General features: G+C 39.8%; 1 protein-coding gene across 3 annotated transcripts in view; it reads left to right on the top strand.

Annotated features, from left to right (window-relative positions):
• The first annotated feature begins 14,636 nt into the window (after nt 1–14,636).
• Nucleotides 14,637–23,411, top strand: part of fggy (FGGY carbohydrate kinase domain containing) — a 175,191-nt gene continuing 166,416 nt past the window's right edge. For 2 of the 3 annotated variants that reach the window (XM_052011823.1, XM_052011824.1), the window contains exon 1: nt 14,643–14,797. In XM_052011823.1, coding sequence (XP_051867783.1) covers nt 14,669–14,797 — 129 coding nt within the window. In that variant the 5' untranslated portion in view covers nt 14,643–14,668. Of the gene's footprint in view, nt 14,798–23,411 lie in introns of all 3 variants that reach the window. The other variant, XM_052011828.1, reaches the window with a different exon arrangement.

Here is a 23,411-nt window from a genome sequence, read left to right as displayed (position 1 = left end):
AAACACCTGTTAACAGTTTCAGGTTCAATATGGCAGTCTCTCTTGGATGTCATGCCTTTTGCTTTTTGACCAGCCTGCTGTAAGAGATCTTTCCAAAATCCACCTAGACTACATGAAATTCAGTGCCCTCATTAACCCTCCTCATTTCCTCCTCAAGGAATTCACTCGTTAGTTCGACAGGACCTTACCTCAACAAATGATGAATATTCCTGACTAATCTATGCCTTTTTAACTGGAAGTTTATATTGTCCTTTAGGATTGATTCCAATAATTTGGACACCACTAAAATTAAACCAACTGGCCTGTATTTACTCAGATTATCCCATCCTCTCTTCTAAAAGATTAGAAGCTAGGTTAGAAGTCTTCCAATCATCTGATGTCACTCTTGGAGCCAGGGAGGATGGAAAAAACATATGCAGAACTCGCATAATTTCATCATTTGGTTCTTTTTGCAGCCTGGGATATATTTCCAGACCGAATAGATTTATCCACCTTCAAAGATGTTGAACTTAATACTTCTTACTTTAGTATGTTTATCCTTTCCATATTTCACACTTGTTCTTAAGAACATCAAGCATCATCCCTCTCTTCTGTGAACACAGCCACAAAATATTCATAGTATTACGGAATCATAAAGTAATTACAACACAGAAGGAGGTTTTTCCCCTCATTGTGTCTGTGCTGGTTGAAAAAGAACTACCCAACCTAATCTTCACTTCGAACACTCAATCTGTAGCCCTGCATTTTGCTTTTCTTCAAGTATACATCAGGGTACTTTTAAATGTTTCTCTTTCTGCCACATTTATAGGTCTTGAATTTCAAAACCCTATCATCATCTGGGTGAAAAGACTTTTCATCTCCCCACTGGACCACCCAATAACTTTATGTCTCCTTAGTTAAAGGAAATAGATCTTTTCTATTCACTGCTTCTTGCCCACCATAATTCATACACTTCAATTAAATCAACCCTCAACCTCTTCTGTCTAATCTATCCAATCTTTCCTCATGGTTAAGCATTTCCATTCCTGGCAATATTTTCATAAATTTCCTCTGGACTTTCTCCATTAAGAATACTATCCACAGTCTCCACTTCCACATGTAGGTTAAATTTTGTCCCTAAAAAAACCCTGCTGTTTCCTTAGTTTTCCTCTTGTGGTGTATGTACTAGTAAAACACCTTTGGATTTTCTTTGATTTTACTTGCCAGTAATTTTTCATACTCTTCTTTTGCCTTCTTAATTTCACTCTTACACTTTCTGTACTTCTAGGTTTTCTGTTATATTAAGCTCTCAGCATCTTGCAGAGGCTTCCCTTATGCTTTACCATCTATGTATTTTGTCATCCCAGAGATCAGATATTTAGCAGTGCTACTCTTTCTTTGTGCAGTCATGTTTACCCTCAACCCTTGAATGTCCATGAATGCTTTTGTGCTCTGAGACTGAATAACCTTCAATTATGTGTTTCTAGTTCACTTTTCGTAAATAACTTTTCAGTCCAGTAAAATTGATCTTAGCCCAGTCTACCCAAAAGATCATTTTCCTTTTCTACGACTGTGTTAAATCCAACTGAATTATTATGAACACTATTGCCAAAATGCTCTCCTACTGATGCTCTTTCCACCTGCCCAGCTTCAATCCCTCACATTAATTGAGAATTGCCCCTTTCTTGTTAAGCTTCCTATACACTGGTTAAATATGTTACACTAGTCTTTCGCCTCTTTAAGCTGTGTCTTAATACTAACTAAAACATCATATTTTCACACCTCCATCAGCGTTTTCAACTATTCATATGCCTGATTAACTAAGCTTACACTTCGATATATGCCATTAAATGCAGCTAAACTAACCAAACTCCTTGTTTGTCTATTTTCCAATGTTTGTTCACTCGTCATTCAAAGTTCTCTATGTAATATCTTGCCTTCCATTTCAGTTCTGCTTTTCTCCCTTTAAAATCAGTGCTTAGCTTCCCATCCCCCTGACCAGCCTCTTTAAACGCTCTGCAACAACATCAGCAAACCTGCGTGTGAGGATGTTGGTCCTGGCCCTATTGGAGTGCAAATCTTCCGGTCTGTACAGTTCTCACCTTCCTCAGAATTGACTCAATGTCTAAGAAGCTAAAACCCTCCTTCCTGAACTATTTCTGTAGACACACATTCATCTTCACTGTTCTTCTATTTCCTTACTTACTGGGCTGTGGCACAGGGAACAATTGGTATATGCTACCTTTGTGGTCCTATAAATCTGCCTGCAGTACTTCATTTTCTTTTCGGCACCAATGTGGACCATGATATCTGACAGATTACACTTCACCTTCAGAATGTTCTGCAGCCATTTAGTAATGTCCTTGATTGTGGCACCAGGGAGGCACCCTGGAATCATGTCTGTGACCACAGTAACAAATGTTTTCTCCCCTAGTTATAGAATCCCCTGTAACAATTGCTGTATTGACTATCCCTCTCCCTCCTCGTATGGAGATGGCCTTGCCTGTGGTTCCCATCAGTATTTAAAACCAATTTCTGGACAGTGAACAGACACCATTTGTCTACTCTCTTTTGCAAGTATTATCCACAAAACACTCAGCCTTGTGGATGAAGTTTAATGATATCAGCTACTGCTCAAGCTTCTCCAGGTGATATTCTTTGCACCTGTGATGTTTAGGATATGGGAGGTATTCCACATTCAACTGGATATATATTCCACTGGTCTGAGGTGCCTTGTATTGAACCCTTCTATTAGATAACCCACCAAGCAGAAATAAAGTACCAGAATAGCATCTCTTTCACCTGCTTCATTAAGATCTATAGGAGCAATAGTTTGTGGAACTGGGCCCTATGTTACTCATCTGCATATGAATACATTCCAAATAGCTATGAAAGCTAAACCCTCCTGTATTTGTACCAACTAATGTTCCAAAAATCTGTGTCGTCCCCTGTTGACAATAATTACCAGGTAATCACGTCTACTGACCACCTCACTGATTGCACAAATGTCACTAGCAAATAGCCTTTTATCACTGACTAGCACTATAAAACAAACTACAAATCAAGGTCAGTTAAATTAAATGCTAACTGCATAAGTAACAAAAATTCTAAAAAAGGATCAACTACTAAAACATTTAGAGTTGCCCCACTGGTCAAAATTGCTGATTTTGTTTTCTGTATGAAAAGTACTGCGTGGAACTAGTCTCTGTGCAACTTATCTGCTTGTGCATAAACTGTAACAGACAGGTTAGAGCATGCAACCGGGTACTGCCACTTTACACAAACATGCAAATCCCTTACTCCACACAACATAATAGTATGCTGTGACAAATTGTAAATACAGGTGACCCCCGCATTAAGGGGAGGGAGGGAGCAGGTTGCATTCTTAGAAAACGGTCTGCATTGTGGTTTTCTGTAACGTGAAGCTGCGTCACCTATGCATGTTACGAAACAAAGCAACATTTGGTGTTTGTTTGTTTACTTTTTTTTCACATAAATTCCTTGTGAGCAAATTTTATTCCGTATCTCAAATTTTTGTGTAGTGATTTGTGAATTCTGTAGGGGCTAATTTAGAGTCATAGAGGAATATAGCACGGACAGAGACCATTCAGCCCAATTGGTCCGTGCTGACCACAGCATCCTCCCTGCTAGTCCCAGTTGCCTGCGTTCGGCATCTAACTGTCCAAGCCCCTCTCCTCTATGTATCTATCCAAATGCATCTTAAATGTTGCAATTGTACCCACCTCAACCACTTCCTCTGGCAGGTCATTCCAGGTACCCCCTGTAACTCAGGCCTTCCAGTCCAGGCAGCATCCTCTAAATCTCTTCTGCACCCTCTCCAGCTTGATGATGTCTTTCCTATAACAGGGTGACCAAAACTGTACACAATACACCAAGTGCGCCCTCACCAACTATTTGTATAACTGCAACATAATGTCCCTACTCCTAAGCTCCATGCCCTGATTGATGAAGGTCAGCATGCTAAACTTCTTCACCATTCTGTCTACTTGCGGAGCCACTTTCAGCGAACTGTGCACTTGTACTTCCAGGTCCCTCTGTTCCACAACACTTGTCAATGCCCTGCCATTCACTGTATAGGTCCTACCCTGGTTTGAATGTCCAAAATGCATTACCTCACACTTATCTAAGTTGAAAACCATTTGCCGTTCCTCAGCCCATCTCTTTGTAATTCATTGTAATCTGCTTCACTATCAACAAGATCCCCTAATTTAGTATCATCAGCAAATTTGCTAATCGTGACGTGCATTCACATCCAAATCATTTGCATACATAATGAATAACAGAGATCCCAACACTGACCCCTGAGGCACCCCCATTAGTCGCAGGCCTCCAGTCAGAGAACTAACCTTCAACCATCACCCTCTGCTTCCTATTATCAAGCCAATTCTGAATCCACCTTGCTAGCTCCTTCTGAATCCCATGTGACCTAACCTTCCAGATCAGCCTGCCTGAGGGACCTTGTCAAAGACCTTACTAAAGTCCATATAGACAACATCCACTGCCTTACCTTCATCTATCCCCTTAGTTACCTCTTTGAAAAACTCCAAAAGATTCATCAGACATGACCTCCCACGCACAAAACCATGCTGACTATCCCTGATCAGACCGTGACTATCCAAGTGATGATAGATCTTGTCCATCAGAATTTGCTCCAGTAACTTCCCTACAGCTGAAGTCAGGTTCACGAGCCTGTGGTTCCCTGGGCTGTCCTTGCTACCCTTCTTGAAGATTGGAATAACATTAGCCACCCTGCAGTCTTCTGGAACCTTGCCAGTGGCCAGTGATGAAGCAAATATCTCTACAAGGGCCTGTGCGATCTCTTCCCTGGCCTTCCCTAAGGTCTGGGAGTGCACTTGGTCAAGCCCTGGGGATTTACCCACCTTTAATGCACTTTAAGGCTGCAAGTACCTCCTTTCTTGTAATATACCTATGACATAAGATCTCACTACTTATTACCCTCATCTCTCTGGCATCCATGATATTCTCCTTAGTAAACACTGAGGAGAAATAGACATTAAAAACCTTGGCCATCTCCTGTGACTAAACATATTGGCGGCCCTTATGGTCTTTAAGAGGACCCGGTCTCTCCGCAGTCACCTTTTTACTGTTAATATCTCTTGGGATTATCTTTAACCTTGCCTGCCAAATCCATCTCATATCCTCTTTTTGCCCTCCTGATTTTCCTCTTAAGCCTGGTTTTAAACATTTTATATTTGTTGAGGGATTCATTTGTACCCAGCTGCCTAAAAGCAATGTACGCTTCCTTTTTTTTGCCTGACCAGAGCCTCGATATCTCTCGTCAGCCAAGATTCCCTGAACTTGGTGTCTACCCTTCACTCTAACAGGAACATGCTGCCCCTGACCTCTTGATGTGACCCTTTTAAAAGCCTCCCACTTGCCAACTGTTCCTTTGCCTTTAAATAGAGTTACTCAGTTGACCCCAGCTAGATCCTGCCTAATGCCTTCAAAGCTGGCCCTGCTCCAGTTCAGGACTTTAACCTATGGATCTGTTCTATCTTTTTCGATAACGATTTTAAAACTAATAGAATTGTGGTCACTCGACCCAAAGCGCTCCCCAACTGCCACGTCAGTTACTTGACCTGCTTCGTTCCCTTAGAGGAGGTCCAGTATTGCTCCTACCCAAGTAGGTTCCTCTAAATATTGCATGAGGAAACTTCCTTGGACAGACCACACAATTCCACCCATCCAGGCCCTTTGCACTCTGGGTGGCCCAGTTGATACCGGGAAAATTGAAATCTCCCACTAGCACTACCCTACTATTCTCACAACTATGTGCAATTTCTTGACACATCTGCTCCTCAAGTTCCCAGTGACTATTGGGGGTCCTAAAATATAGCCCTATCAAGGTGACCATCCCCTTCTTATCTCTAAGTTCTACCCAAATGGCCTCATTAACTGATCCCTCAAGAATTTCCTCTCTTAGCACTGCTGTTATGTCCTCCCTTATCAAAAAGGCAACACCCTCTTTACTCTTACGTGTTCCTTTGTCACACCTAAAGCATCGGTATCCCAAGACATTCAGCTGCCAGTCCTGCCCTCCTCTCAACCACGTTTTTGTTATGGCCACAATATCCCAGTCCCTAGAGGCAATCCGCACCCTCAGTTCGTCTGCCTTACCTTTTAAACTATGTACATTGAAGTAGATGCAATTTAAAGCAGTGGTCCTATCTGCCCTTTTACTGTAAATGACTTCCATTACCTCAGCGGCCATTACATGGGGGTTGTCTGTATGGGTATTTAAAATGAGTTGCCAAGAAATTCACTTACATTTGATTGCATTCTTTCAGAGTTGTGTAACTGAAAATTGATTTTGTTTTTCTGGAGTGAAACACAATAAATGATGTTTCTGGTTTGTTTTGCATCAGTCCAAAATTTTAACTGGACAATTTTAGGCATGAGTCACCCTTGCTACCGTGATGTGGTTTACTTTGGAGAAATGCAGAGTAACAGGGGTCATGTCCTGCCTATCGTTATGCTGGGACAGCATGGTCTTATCAGCAGTGGGACGCTTGCCTGGTATATGATTTACTTGTGTTCATTCTAGGTCTTTCTTACTTGGCAAAGTACCAATTCAACTGCCACTCCCTCCCCCAGCAATGCTCAATGATCTCCAGCCCAACCACCACCCCATGATATAGACACCCCACTGAAAATATTGATCATTGACTAGAATAGCCACTCTGATTGCAATTCCAAAATCCCCAATACCTCTTTCAAATAAATTATTGTGGCCCGATAGATCATACTCCTTTCAAACTATGCTGACCCCATTTTCCTACTTCCTGTTTCATGCTATACAGGTCTGATCCCCAATTCCCCTTTTCCAACAGTGCAGATCCGATTCCCCATCCCCTCTTCTAGCCACAACATAGACTGGATTACTTACAAAAATGTGCAACATAAAGTCACTTGGGCCTCTGGAGGAAATGAAGTTTTCAGCAGAGGGCCAATGGCCAAAATAATTGTTGCCATTCTGAGGATGCACTAGAATTTCTGGGAAAATTTATTTAAATTAAGAATAGCTTGTTTCTACTTGTACTTAACTATTCGTTTCTACCAAAGCAGTAACAAGAGTGCTGAACAAATAGTTAATGTATTCATTTTGGGAAGTGTTATCCATATTTCAAAGTGGCTGCAGCTGGTGCAGAGGGAAATAACCTTCATGACAACATCCAATACACTGCAGAGATTAATTTAGAAAAACCCTAATTTTAGTAGGCTTATTCTTTATGTGTTAAGTACTTAATTAAAACATTATAATTTGACTTTTAAAAATCAAGAGCTCATTATGGCAGTTTTCTGCTGCAAATAATAATGACTGAATGAAATAGGGCTAATTCATTTCTGTCCTCCAAATGATCTGATAGATATATTGTCTCCCATTTGTGCCTTCAGATTTGAATAGCTTTAAGTGATAACTACCCAACACGGTGAAAAAAATGTTTCTCACAGCATCAAGCTGGTGCATTAGTTGAAAAGCTAATTGTTGACAAAATAGGCTCACAGTTGCCATGTATGTAGCTTTCTAGCTTCAGCCAAAACTACTGATTGAACTTATTTTAAAAAAAATTGGATTTGGGAGTTTTTACTGGAGCTCATTGATTTCCAAACAAGGACAAGCAGAAATGTCTGCAAGAGGCTATATTTCCAATGCACAATACCATTCCCGAGTTCTGACCATAAATGAGAAGGTCTATGTTTGAGAAGGCCTGGTATGGATCCAACTTTCTTAATTTTTATTAGTGCCACTATTCTCCATACTGTTTTGATGTTGTGCAACAGTGTTTCATATGTAGAACTGATAATGCACTTTAGTCTGCTATCACTTGTTGAGCAAAAGGAAACAATTTTGTCTTCTGAATATACTCTACACCCCAGACTTTGAAATATTGAGGGAGTGACTTCAAAAAATAGATTGAGATCAAAAGAGTTTTGCTCTTTTTACTTCAAATTGTATAAGTGTCACTTTTGCCTTTATGCATGACAGCCATTTTCAGTATCGCAAATCTGAAAACTACTAGATAACAGGTTTTCCAGGGCAAATTTAGCTGCTCACCTACTTGTCTTCCAGAAATTGGGTGGCTTGTGCATACTATGTGTGTGGCCAGAAAACCACAGGGATAAACCAAAGCAAAATACTGCGAATGCCAGTAATCTCAAGTGAAGCAGAAAATGGTGGAAGTACTCTGCAGGTCAAGCAGCATATGTAAAAAGAAAAAACAATTAACACTTCAAGTTGATAACCTTTCTTTAGTTTGGCCATGAACTTAAAACTTTAACTCTGTTTTTCTCTCCACAGACTCTACTTGATGTGCTGAGTATTTCCAGAATTATCGGTTTAGTGGGTGGTGTTGAGGTTTTGTCAAGGTGAAAAGGTGCACAAGTGATGGGGAGTGATTGGAGCTGTGAATAGGTCGCAGGGAGTCAACAAGGGAGCAATAAGGAAGCAACAGAGCAGCAGCAAGTGGAGCAGTGAGAAGACAATGTGCCAAGTAGCAAGAAGATGGTGGGGGTAGTGAGAACTATGATAAATGTGTCTTTAAGCATAACAAAAAATTACAATTTGATTATGAATGGGTAAAATAAAACATGTTACTTGTGTGTAGCCCTCAGAAGTAGCTGGGATTTTAAATTTGGCCTGCCCTGCAAAAAAAATGTGCACCATAAATCCACATTCTTTTTCATACTTAAAACGAAATTGCAGTCAGCAGTGAAGCAAATTTGCGCATGGTAACCTCAAAGAAACTCCTCACAAGAACAAAAGTGCTCCCCGTAGAGGAAGCTTTTCCAACAGATCAAAAAGATTTCTGGAGTCCAGTATGCTGCAACTGGTAGGAAAATCTCTGACAGCCTTGCACTGCTCAGCGATACCATAGCCTATGTGCAGGATAGAGGGGTGGATGCCTGCCTGGTCGGTTTGGACCAGGAGAAAGCCTTGGACAGGATATCACACACATACATGTTGGATGTGCTCTCCAAAATGGGTTTTGGGGAGGGAATCAGAATTGGATCCAACTGCTCTACACAGATATCTGTAGTGCAGTCCAAATCAATGGGTGGGAGACAGATAGTTTCCTGATCAAGTCTGGAGTCTGGCAGGGTTGTCCACTCTCCCCTGTCTTGTTTGTGTGCTGCATAGAACCCTTTGCCATTAGGAAGGATGAAAGCATAAGAAGGGTGACATTGCCAGGCAGTAGAGGCACACAAGTCAAAACCTCTCCTGCTCGGAGCCACGGTTAGTTCGCAGATTGATCAGCATCTGTGACCAGTTCGAGTTGGCATCCAAGGCCAGAGTCAACCGCAATAAGAGAGAGGTCATGCTCTTCGGTAAGTGGCCCGCATGATCCAATGTCCCTTCATCGTCAGGCCTGATTACCTGAAGGTGCTGGGGATCTGGTTTGGAGGGGCTGAGATGTGTAACAAGAATTGGCTGGAGCAGATTGGAAAGGTAAAATAAAAATCTTGTTTGTGGAAATAACATTCTCTGTCAATAACTGGGAAGAACTTGGTCATCAGGTGCTATATGCTCTCAGGGCTGCTGTACCCAGGATGTCTTCCTGGGGGTCCAAGATGGAGCGAGTCTGATGGGTTACAAGTCCCCTGAGAATGGAGGCAAAAGTGTACCCAACATTGCCCTCATCCTGATGACCACCTTCATGTGTGGCTGTACCAGTTGGTGTGTGGACCCAAAGTATGTGGGCACCACGTGTCACCTTGTGCTGAGGTTTTACCTGTCCCTGGTGTTGCAGAAGATAGGTCTGGTCCCTTTACTGTGCAACACCCCAATCAGCTGGACATTGCTGCACTACCTGTCCTTTGTGGAAGAATTTTTCCAAGTAAACACCTTTGACCACAAGTCCATCAGACAGTGGTCAGCGCGGAATGTACTGCAGACACTGTGGGACAGGGACACTATGGATTCTGTGGGTTTGTTCCCTGAGCAAACGGTCCAAACCATATGGCAGAATGCCTCATTGCCAGGTCTGACCAACCAGCAACAAGACCTCGCTTGGCTGGTGGTGAGAGGTGCCCTCCCAGTCAGAGCTTTCCTCTACAGATGACATACCACCCCAAATGTACGCTTCCCTCAGGACGGCTGCGGTGGGGAAGAAATGGTCACCCACCTCTTTGCAACTGTAGATTTGCTAAGAGGGTGTGGAGTCGGATGCAAGGGTCCCCGTCCTGGTTCATCTGTAGCAGTTATTTGACAGAGGACTCTCTGATCTACGGGCTGCTCCTGGGGACACAGAACGAGACAGACATCAAGTGCTGCTGGAAGATAATCAACTCAGTGAAAGACACCCTTTGGAAATTGTTGGTCTTCCAGCACAGCGAGATGTCCGTAAGGGAATGCTGCAGACTGGCACAGTCCAGGTTGCAGGAGTATGTGCTGAGGGACGCACTGAAACTCAGTGCAACAATGCTGAGGCTCTGTGCAGAAGGACCACAGCCTAGCCTCCTTCGGCTACTGTACATGGAGTGGCAGAGTTGGATGGGGAAGCCCCTCAAACAATGAAAGGGTATCACCTCAGGGAGCCACATAAGTGGCAATGGTGCTATGTTTGTGTTTTTTTAAAAGTTTACACTGCTGAATGTGATGAATGTTAAGGTTTTGCTTTTGCTCTTTTTCATGCTCTGCATATATTTTTTTATTATGAATAAAGTATATTTTTGAAATAAAAGAAATTAACTATGATGTCACCAAACTGGCTGAGCAGCCAGTCACATTAAAGAAATCTCAGGCGGCACATCAGAAAGCAAAATGAATATTTTAAAATTAACTTTTAAACATTATACTAATAAAGAACAGAACATACATATGGTTATCATGGAACATAAAATATCATAAGTAAATATTTAATTTTTATTTTAAAATTATTTTGCTTAGAAAATGGATTGTATAGTAGTTTGTCTTTGTGAGCTGTGTTTTTATTTCTATGAAAAATAAAACATAATTGAAACTCGGAGATTTATCAGATGGATCATCAAGTCTGAATTTCGTTCTGGTTCCTCCATGTACAGAGCAACCTGGGATTTATCAATGCGTAATACATGCCTGGGCAACAGCTAGTTGTTTTCATTGATGCTTGCTTAGCCCATTCCAGTCAAGAGTCATTCATGTATAAACAGGGCTTTAAAGCACCTATGAGGCTTATTTCATTATTACTTAAAGGAGAAGAGTCAATATCACTTACCCTGTGCTTCTAATTTTACACTTACAGCACAATTGATAATCATAGTTCGATTGTATAACAGTTGAACATTTATTCATTGAGTTCATTTTCATTGGGGTGAAGAGAGACCAGATTTTGCATCATTTGAGTACCCGAATGTAAAATAATGCACTAAGTTGAAATTACTTATTTTAATTTTTGTGCATGAACTGCAGTTATTGTCTTACTTTAAGAACCATTTCAAAGTTTTTGATGTTGATTTCATTACTTAGCTCCTTGTGGAATGCTGCAACAGCTTTGGAATTATAAATCATCTATAAAGTTATTATTTCATCATTTACAGGGGAAGTTAGTTCTTCAATAAAGTTATCTGCAGGTCAGGTATTCTGCTAAATGACAAGGTGGTCATATGTTTTTCAAAATAGCTGGGACACATAGAGGCTGTACTGTGGCACAAATGGAGGAGAATAAAAATGGGATTGCTATTGCTGGTTTTTGATGATTAGTATGGATTCAGTGTGCTAAAGGGCCTGCTTCCTTGCTGTATGACTCTGACTCTATGATAATTCATATCTACATCCAAATTTAATTTTAGGTTAATTCACTTTTTAATTGTGGATAAGGAACATTATGTGAAACTTTGGAAGGAATTTCAGTGAATTAGAAGTAACAAAAATTAGATTTCTTACATTATCCCATCATTATTTTGTTATAAATGAATGATCAGATCTTTCTTATTTGTGACTTACTTACTTCATAGGTTGACTCAACATGCACTACTACATGGGGATTGATGTGGGGACTTCAAGTGTACGGGGAGCACTTGTCGACCAAAATGGCAAAGTGACGGTACAGGCTGAACAACCAATTCAGATCTGGGAGCCGCAACCAGATTACTATGAGCAGTCTTCTGCTGATATCTGGGCAGCGTGCTGTACTGTTTCAAAGGTACATATATCAAAATGTTTGCATGACAATATTGAACAAAAGACCTATTCATAGAGTAAGCTGTATTTTTGTAGCACAGGAATTCAGCACCTTGTCTACTCTGTTTAAGTCATTGAAATCTAACACTCTAGTTTTATGTCAATTCTCAATGCATTTGTAAATATTAATGACAATGATACAAGTAACCTTAGTCCATATGCCAGTTGGCGTGAGGTACATGATTATTAATGCAGAATTTCTAACTTGCTTTTAGTGAGCAATTGGCAAACAATTTCCTCTATAAAACCAAACTTTCCTGGCATGAGATGTTGAGCCATTATGATTTTTTTCTAGATGAACTGGATGTTGAGCCACTGGAAAATAGCACTGTTGTGATTATTTCTGGAACTACCTCATTTTTTTTTCTCTTTGCTGTACTTCTACATTATATTTAACTGTTTCTCAATAGCCAGAAATAGACTTTGTTACCGAGAATAATCTGTTTACTCTGGAAAGTGAGAGGCTGAGAATGATGTCCATTGCAGTAAAGTGGCACAGATAATTCCATTTGTTTGCCACTGTTACTGAACTGCCAGAAGGGCCAGCGCACTTAAGGGCTGGTGGGCTGGTCTTCATGAACACATTAAATAAAACAGCAAATGTAATCAGTGTCAAAATAACAGGCACTCTATTGCTCTTGCAGTATTTGTGATATCGCTGTGTTATCTTTCAATGACTTCATCATAGGCTGGTATGCCAGGGTTGATTTTTTAGTCTCAGTCACATACTGGTGGTACATGTTATATTTCAGTAATCGATATGTAGAACAAAATTTCTCCCTAAAATGTTCCCACATTTTAACTGGATATTGGAGGAAAAAAACGATGCCCTCTGGATAGGAGGCCTAAAATTTGGCTTTAAGTGTGACCATGGCACTGGATATCAAATGCAAAAATCCAAGAAGTTTACAGTCTTTTCGATCTGTGTTGTACATGGTATGATACACAATAGTTCTCAGCAGCTAGTTTCATATGGATTTTAAGACTATTTATTTCATGGATAGAACATGAATTGGAGGAAAAGGGGAAAAAAAAGGTATAGGCAAGAGATATTTAAAATAACGCACAATTTTGTGATTAGAATCTCTACAGTTTAGAAACTTAATTAGAAATCCACATAGGTGAATTTTGAAGAAAGACTCGGGGAGAATCAAAGAAAATTTCCAATCAGTACACAGAGAAAAATATAGATTATAATGGCAAAAATTAACATTCAATTTTATTACATTTCTTTTCATCTTTCAGAAAATAGCTCAGATGGTTGATTTGAGCCATATCCGAGGTATTGGCTTTGACGCCACCTGCTCTCTTGTTGTACTTGATGAAAACTTTGAACCTCTAGCTGTGAATGCAGGTAAATCTGTTGCTCCTTCCTATCAGAAAGATATATATCGATCTATGATATAATCCCATTCAAAACATTTCAAAGGCATTGCAGCTATAGTTGTGATAATGTTACATAACATAATTAAAAGACAAAAAAATTCATGACATGTAGTGCTTTATACAATAACATTATGTAACATGGCCAGCTTTGCTAAAAGTTAAAAACCTACCTTTGGAGCCATGCAGAGGTATATCTCCTAGAAATTGGGCTACACAATATTGTTTTCCGACTATTGACCAAGAGATTACAATTTTACAGATTGGCAGGATTGTTATGAGCCCATCCGTTCCACCCTAATTTTCCTACCAACCCTCTACCCCGGGGTAAGTTACAGGAACCAATTAATCTACCACCCAGCATGTCTTTGGGATATGGGAAGAAAGCAGAGCACCTAGGGTAAATCCATGAAGTCACAGGGAGAACAAGCAAACTCCATGTAGATAGCACTGGAGGTTAAGGTTGAATCCAAGTTGCTGGAACTGTGAGGCACCAGTACCAAACCCCTGTGGTTCAGTTATCTCCTTAGAAATCAGTCTTCATGTTAATGGCATTGAAATGTTGATCAGGCAGATTTAGTAGAAGAATGAATTAATCCATCTTGTAATTTCAAATCTTGGATCCACGTAGATTCCATCCATTGCCAAAATTAAATCTTTCCTTTACAGTGTAGAACATCTGAATATATTTTCTGGTAATTTTCAATTACTTCATAATATTTTAAAAAAGGAAAATCCAGATTCTTAGATACCGAAATCTACATTATTAATTGATTTTCTTTTTGAAAGATTTTGCCCAATAAAATACAAAACACAAGCACAGATTTTCCTGTATTTGGTTTGTTTGATATAGATTAAATTGTGTTCATTAAAGTTTATTCTAAGTACAGCATAAGATTTGCCTTCCTACAGCATGCGATAAATTGTTAGAAAATTAAGCATCAGTGCCAGAAAACATTTGCTATTTGACAATGTGTTGTAATATTTGGATTGCAGCTTCTGTTTTTTGACATATGGAATAATGCTATTAAGAGATCTGTTATCCTGTGGTTTTAATGGTTTTCTGCTACACATGATGTAGGGGTGAACAACAGGAACATTATCATGTGGATGGATCATCGAGCAGTTGATCAAGTAGACCGAATAAATCAAACAAAACACTGTGTGCTAGGCTACGTGGGTGGAGTGATGTCCCCAGAAATGCAGCCACCTAAACTTCTTTGGTTAAAAGAAGTAAGTTTTTACTTTTAAACCTGTTACCTTGCTATCAATGTGCTTCAAACAAGTAATATTGAAAAAACATTCTCAGTGAAACAAAAGTTTACAAAAATATGGATCATAACTATTTTAGTTCTGCACTTTTCTCCAGAAGGAAACTTCCCCAGACAAATAGATATTTTCAGCCCCTTTCCATTTCAGCAATACAGTATATATGATTAAAGAGAACATTTAAATATTAAGCATTTTGCATATAGGGGATTAAAATTGTAAAAGATTGTGATTGTTGTCCTTATTCAGCATGTCATTCATAGATTATCTTTTCAGGATTCATTTTCATTTTTGTTGAATGCCTCTGCATTTAATTTTCCCTTATTTTCAGCTAGAATGGTAAAACCTGGGGTTTTACTTTATAAGCAATTCCCTAGCTGAAAGGGTGGGTGGTACATTCAAAGCAGAGTTTTTAAAAGGAGATTTCTTGAGCATGGAAATTTGAGGTAATTTAAAGCAAGATTTCACTTCTGTAAAGCTTTCTTCATCACGGAGGATAAGGCAATTCAAGCACAGGTGTGCAGACTGCTGGTGGCTGTATTTGTAAGGAGTAAATGATAAATGACTCTGACATCAGATGGTATTCTGCTTTAATGTATACTTTAATAGCAGTGTTGTTCTAACCAAAAATCTAGCAGGTGTCTTCTCTGGTACTCCTAGTAAGCAGATGTCCAATTAAAACGTCTATGAATCAGCTAATTCTAGATACCATTCTTGTAGGTGACATAATTTTCATCAGGAAATGGAAAGTAAATCTTGTAAGAACTCATGATTTGCACCATCCTGTCACCCCCCTCCCCCCAAGTAAATAGCTCCTAATTTGAAGTATATTTTGTTAGGAATTTCACTTATGTGATGTAACTGAAGGTTATGTTGGCAGTTCTATAGTGGTCAGCTAACTGGGTGAGTTCTAATCCTGCCATGCCTGCCTGCTGTTGTATCCATAAACCTACCTAAAATTGTATTTTCTACAGAAGTGAAATAATCTTATTTCTGTAAATTTTGGTGAAATTACAATCTCCCACCTGTGTTCCCAGAGTAAAAGCTGAGGAACAGCAAGCCTGACAAAATATGATAGAATTCAGGTACAACGGGGTTGTTCTCAAAATGCTGCATCCTACAAATTTACACGGGGACAGGGTGAGCAGAATGAACCCAGCATGTAGGTCGGAGACACAAGAGGCTGCAGATGCTGTAAAGTAGAGCAAAAGTCAAACTTCAAAAATCAACTGATCAAGCAGCATCTGTGGAGGCAAAGGGATAGTCGACTTTTCAGATCAAGACCCTGCATCAGGACTGAGAGTGTAGAGGGAAGATAGCCAGTATAATGAGGTGAGAAGGAGGTGTGAGGCAAGGGCTGGTGCTTGATAGGTGGAACCAGGAAAGCAAGGGGATGGTGGGTAGATGGTGCGGGTGGGGGTGGAGGTGGGAAACAGTGGCTGGTGGATGATAGGTAGAGGAAGATAAGGAGCGAGGAAAAATAAAGGGCAGATGGAGCCAAGTCATCTGGAGCTTGTAGATAATTGAATCAAGAGAAGAGAGGCATTTCTAGTTTAGTCCTGGGTCCTGGCCTAGATACTGCAATGGAAAGTTGATAATATGAAAGGTCATTGACCTGAAGTGTTAATTCGCTCTCTCTCTCGCTCTCTCTCTCTCTTTCCATTTTCTGTGTATATATGAGAACTTGTAAGTTGGGATCTTGACTTTGGATACACCTGATGCAGGGTTTCAACCCAAAAACGTTGTTAATCCCTTTCCCATCACAGAACCTACTCAACCCCAGCTGATTGTTTGTTGCTCTTGACTTTGGATAACTGCTCTATACGGTGGGGTCTGTGCACTAGTGGTGCTTTGGCTTTGCTTGAGCTTGTTATTTCAGATTCTGTACGACTCTTGGGGTTTCAGGATATTAATCATTAAAAAGTTCAAAGATTGTATATTAAGGTTAAGGTGTTCATCATTATTTCTAATTAGGTGGAGCTTTGAAAGAATGTTGCGTTACAAGTATTTTCATACCTGCACAAATACTACAACAGAAATGCACCTGCTGGCAAAGGATGTGGTTAGTGTAATTTAGCCAGAAACATTACTCACATAGAATCAAGTCTTCAGATTTGTATGTCCTTCCATAATTCAGTCATGCAGTTTTTATTGACTGCATGGTCTTCAGTACCAACTATGTCTACTGGTTTTAATAATGAGTAGGCAGTGTGTTGTAAGTGACTGGGAACAGCTGACTATGGAAGTAATTCTGCTTCTTTGAGTTCATTTTCCTATTCAAGTTATGTATGAGATGTACATTATTTTATTTTAATTCTCATAAATTATTTAACTAAGTATAGACCACGGAAGCACCTTGTTCAAATTGTATTCACAATTGTAGTGAAAGCGATTCATTTTATTAAATATATTGCTTGACCGCAAAAATTGTTTGCAATAATTACTGAACTGTATTAATTAGAAATTTAATAACATGTTTATGTTTAAATTTTGGAGTTAAATTGATACCATACCAGAAATAATATATTAAACCTTTCATGTTGACATATGGCTTGTAAATGTTTGTCAGATGCAAGCTAGAATTTATTTTTTTTTGTTCCTTACTACCCTATCCAGAATAAGTTTTTCTTTCTTCATCTGGACCTAATAATGCCTGCAGCTGTGTTAATATGTGCCAAATGTGAACTAGTTTCTGTCTGATTTGAGCAGCTGGAGTCTTCTAACCTTATAAACATAGAAAAGCCACAGTAACAAGGTTCAGGATGTGAAAAATCAACAAAGCTAAGGGTCTAGCCTTAGTCCCTTAGAAATAGCTTTGTGTCAATTTTCCATGGGCATTTCTGAGTATGGTACAAAGCTATACAATCAGAAAGGTCCCAGGTTTGATCTCTAATCTGTGCTGAGGTCAGTCAGGGCAGCATTTTGAGTACTACTTTTTGCCTTATTATTCCTTGTATTAACCAGACCCACCTGGCATGACTTAGGAGCCATGTTTTTATAATGACCAACTTCTTTGCCCCTTTCATTCTGCTAGTTTTAGGGAGAAAGTACAGTAAAATGTTATATTGAGAGAACTTGACATTAGCAGAAAGCATCATGGGTTAACTAGTGCACAAGGTAAGGCATAAATCTAAAACGTTGTTTTGTGGCATGATCATCTTGAGCAATTCAACTGATGAATCAATTTAACCATGTTTCCATATACAATAGATCGTTCAAAGAAGCTTATATTGAATTACCTTAGGAGTGTATAAATTTGAAATAGTTAACCAAGATTACAATCGAAACACATGTTCAATGGAGGAAATTCTGAACTGAGGAATCAAAGGCGTAAGGTCCCCTGTATGAATTGCAGACCTGATGAAGCGCAGACCTGATGAAGCTTCTACTTTTTAAAGAGTTGTTGTACTATGCTGTGCTATGTTGTACCATTTTTTAAACAACATATACTGTAACAGAATTAGATTAGGAGAAATTGGTGTATGCATATGGCCTAGTAAATGTAACTTGGGGCATAAGCTCACAGTCGTATTCTTAGAGTTGATCTGGTGAGAGTTACCGTGAATATATGGACCTTGCACATTCACTATTCTTGATGTGTTAACAAAAGGTTATATCTTGCTATTTCTTAATTAAGTGTTTTAGACACTGCAACTGGGTTCTTATATCTTTTCATTTATAAGATTAGTAGCAGTAGCAAAAATCTGACATAGTATTATTTCCTAGCTTTCCAGGATTGCGATATACAATTGTACTAGACCAGGTGTCAATCTCCTCTTTCCTGGGCTGACAAGTTTTTCAATTTCCAGCATTGACCTCAACAGTCAATCAGGGAGATTGACAACTGTTTCTAGCTTCTCTTTTGTTTAGGATGACACCTGCATATATTGTCATCAGGTTAGCCAGAATACTGGCCAGCAGCCTTTGTACAAAAGAGAGGATATTAATGTTCAGCTAGTTTCGAATCACAGAAACAAATTTGCACAAGGTGCCAAAGCAGCTTTCGTAGTGTCTCTATCCTGTGACATTAACCTAAACCTACAATTTAATGAATGTGATGGAATGTCCACTGAGGAACAAATAAAACCCTGTGCATAATAAGCCATTATTATCCATACACCACACATCACAGCAGAGCTGTAGAAGTGCTCCAAGAGAGATTCAAGTGTTTGGTAGGTCCTATCAATGCACCTCAGATTTGTAGTGGTGTGTAGTATCCAGGAGACATGGAATTGATGAGATAAGGCATGAACAACATTCGCCAACAGATAATGAAGATCTGAGTGAATGTGAGGAAGCAGCAGAAGAAAATGGGTCATTTAAACACCTTGAGGAAGGGCAGCAAGGGATGAGTTAATCACAGAACAATTGTGTGACTTGCTTGTTTTCCTAAACTGAAAAAATAGACTGCATTTACAATTCTTGTTACATCTTTCACCCTCCTGTAATCCTATAACAAAGAACATTGATACCATTCAGCCAACTCATATATCAATGACAATGTAGACTCAGAAGCTGCCTTAAAACCACATTGCAGACCACAGAGCCAAAAGTGATTAAGATGACGAATTTAATCCCCAACACAAGAATTGATTTCAGTTCATCTCTAGTTTAGTGCCAATTCATGCTGCTTTCATATAAGAAGGTTTTCTAAATTGACTGCTCCCATGTATACCTCCCCTAGTAGCCCAAGCAAAGGTGCTGGAAGGCTGTTACCCATGCTGAGATACTTGAGATACTTATATTGGCAACTTTTGTTTTTTTGACCATTGAAAGCCAAATTACAAACCCTTGTGTCTTGGCTCCTCCTGTCCTTTTAATCCAACTAATTTCATGATACTGCACATGTTCTGCTGGAGTCCTTCATATTTTCAGTCTCAATACTGAAGTTCCTCAAAAGGACTTCGGATATCTTGTATAACTCCCTGTGAGAGGAAATCTCATTGTCTACTGCACAATAAAAATACCAACAATGTTGACTCCACAAAATCCTCCAAATTCACTGGAATGTAAACTGAACCAATGTCAGTGTCTCCCAGGCCAGCATCCACATTATTGAGGCTCCAGTTAGGTATATTTGACAGGCCATGCCCAAAACAGACACTCTATTTCAAGCTCTGTCAATGAGAAGAGATTATCAGGTGGACAGAGAATAAAAGATTCAAGGATATGCTGAAAGCCACCTTAAAGAAATGCAAGATCTCTACTGAATCCTTGGAATCTTTGGCCCATGACCACTTAAGCATTCAGGATGGTACTGAAAACCTTGAGTCCATATGTCAGGAACACACACAAGTGTAAGCAGTGGAAGGAACAGACCACTTCACAAACTAGCCACTCACTTGCCCCATTAGGCATTCATTACCTGCCCCATCTGTGGAAGAGTCCTCAGTTCCCACATTGGCTGAGCCCACAAAACAGGAATGGATTCTTAGGCATTCCTTTAATGCCGAGGGAATGCCCGATAAATTGATTTCCTTTTTGCAGCTTAGTCCCTCAAGTCCTCATCACTAAACTGCTCTGATTAGCCATGTCCTGAGCTTTCTCTGTAATCAAGATCTGCCACAGCTCTCCAGTACTTGGTGTTCATCTCATACACACTTATCTGCCACCTTACTGAGATCGCGCATCATTCCATTGATTTTGTTGGTGCTTGGTAGGAATGGACATGTTAGAAGTGCATCTTCAGGTAAATTGTTTTCTCAGATGCCTTCAACATGCTGCTGGTGCTAAAAATGGACACAAAGAAAAAGTTAAGGTGAAATTGAAAGATTAGATACTGGCAAATGCCAATATTTAGATTGCATTCAGAAACTGTGAAGCTTGGTGAAGATTTGGTAATGTTATTGAAGGACTAGATGTGACAATACAGGTGAACTGCCAACTTGACCTTCTCTAATGTTCATGACTTTTCTTGCACCACAGATCCCCAGGGATTATTTCCCTTGCATTTTTCCAGTTCAGATATAAAGCCCTTGACCTGATTCATTGACTCTTGTTTCTCTCCCCACTTGATGCTACCTGACCTTTTGGCTAGTTCCAGAATTCTGTTTTTGTTTCAGCATCTGCAGGCTTTTGCTCCTAGTACTAGAATTGGACTCAAACTGCGTTGAACATCCAGGCAATGGCAACTGTAGGACTGCAGCTTTTCAGAAGTAGTGTTTTCTTAGAAATGTGAGACGTAGTAAGATGATGAAATCTGCTGTAAAGAAGATGTGCAGAAGTAAAGCTTCATGACCCTGACTGAGAAACTCCTTCCTACAACTCCAAAGGATGGCACTATGCAGTTAATAAAAAAAATTATGCACATTTATGGGTGTCTTCCTGTCTGCTGGGAAATACAGTTCCTGACCTTTTGGCAGGATTTTGATTATCCTAACTTTTTTTCTGGCATAAAACTCCTCAAATGATAGCAACAATAGTGCAGTGCTCAAAATTTGCTTTTAACTGCACGAGTCTCAAAAATAAGCATTTCTGTTTACTCACAGAACAAACCAACATTCATTCTGCATTATCTGTTGCCTCCTGCATCCTTAAATACAACCTCATATGTGTGCTTTCACTGCTTTTCCCATGGAGGTCAGAGTCATGGTCACTGGCTGAATAGATTACAGGGAAATAAATGGGAGATTATAATTGATGGGATTGCTCTGAGAGCTGGCGTAGATTTCATGGCCCAATTGGCCTCCTTCCATGTCTTAAGGAAATATGAGGTCATGGGTGCAGGATCATTCCAAATTTCTGTTGCTGATCGCTGCTACATCTCATGGTTTGCTGCTTACTGCTACATTAAGGAGGTGAACCAAACTCCATAGTAAAAGTGAGAAGGCTTCATCTGCTCACAGATATGTGTATTTGCCTAAATTGCAGGTTCTTCCTTAGTGCAGGCAATCATAGATTGCACTCCTGTTCTTACAGAGACCTCCCTGACAACTTTCTGTCAAGACCACCTGGCTATAAAGCCAGAGAGTCTCTGGCTTCCTTGATTAAAGAACATGCTTCCTGCAGGCACTTTTTTTTCACCATCCTGTCCAGGTATTTCTGATTCCTGGGGAACACCTTCAAACCTTCTTCCTGTTGTTGCAAAATCCATTCACTTGGTAGCAATATTCCCCCAGAGCTGGAAGAGTGCTTTTTGTTTTACGTATTTCATGTTCCTTTAAGAGCTGACTGCAGAGGATGCATCTGGGAAGCTAAATGCCAGCAGCAGTGAGAACTTTCAGTAAATAATTAAGAATGTTGTGCTGAAATCGGTACTGTCAGTTTCAGTGCAGTGTTATACAGGGAAACACAACCGTGTTATTCCATGGACATTGCATTTGGCGACCTCGTTCTTCAAGTGACTTTCACAAACAGCCTTAGGATGAGCCACAAAGGCACCTTAATGTCATTACATGGTAGTTATTCAACTTCTACACCCTAATCCTTATATTTAAAAATAAAAAGAATTCTTCCATACGTGTGTTTACTAAAAAATTGCTTTGATTGTCAGTTCTGCTCAACTAAATGTGCATAGACTCCTTTCCAAAACATTTATTCTTCCTTGTCAAAGGTCAAAACACCATCTGGTGAATTTTAAGGTGGTCATTGGACTGATGCATTTGAATGCTGAAACCTTGAAACAGAAGGTCGAATTATTGAAATGTTGAATTTACTTTGCACTATCTTAAATTGTATTAGTTGTTGGAGCATATGGTCATGTTATAGAACTGAATGCGCAGAAGTGAGTACAACTGGCACCCATTACCGTTGCACAGGTTTTATTAGTTGTGATTAAAAATTAATGTCTCCTCCATAATTTAGCATATGTAACATCCCGTCACAGAATATAGGCACGAAGGTGAGAAGAAGACTGATCATTAAATCTACAATATAAGTTTCGGCAACTGTCCACGAGGTACTATTGGCAGAGGCTGAGATTAGGTTCGTAGTCTTTTTAACTGGGACTAACACATGACACAAGAAGATTCCAACTGGAAGGAGACAGAAAATTCTTCCTTGTTGAATTGAGATTTATCAGGGGCAGTGACAGTTAATAGCAATGGTATTTGATGCTCATCTTGAAGAAAGCTGGCCACATAGACTGCAGTACCACCCTGATGTCAATTTTAGCATTTCCAACATCAATTGATTTTCATGCCTCAGTTCTTGGGGATCTCTGGTATCCAGCTTTGGTGTCATCAAGTAGTCTGAGCAGCCAATCACATTCAAGAATTGTCACGGATGGCAGAAAAGGAAACTAAATATATGCCAGTTCTCCTTTTGGAGGGTCAGAGTCTCATTGACAGTGGTTCTGGACTTATGTGTTTAACAGCAAACAATCTGCTGGAGGAACTTAGAGGATTGAACAGCATCTGTTGGGGGGAAAGGAATTGTCAACATTTTGGTCCAAAACCCTGCATCAGGACAATACCAAGCTTCGACCTGAAACGTTGATAATTCCTTTCCTCCCACAGATGCTGTTTGACCCATTGAGTTCCCACAGCAAATTGTTTGTTGCTCCAGGTTCAAGCATCTGCAGTCTCTTGTGTCTCTTCTGTGTTCGACATATGTCTATAGTCTAGAAGTTGGTGCCAGT

Source organism: Pristis pectinata, chromosome 3 (genome assembly GCF_009764475.1).
Source record: "Pristis pectinata isolate sPriPec2 chromosome 3, sPriPec2.1.pri, whole genome shotgun sequence".
NCBI lineage: Eukaryota > Metazoa > Chordata > Chondrichthyes > Rhinopristiformes > Pristidae > Pristis > Pristis pectinata.
Note: the sequence above shows the minus strand (reverse complement) of the source record. Positions and strands in the feature narration are given on the sequence as shown.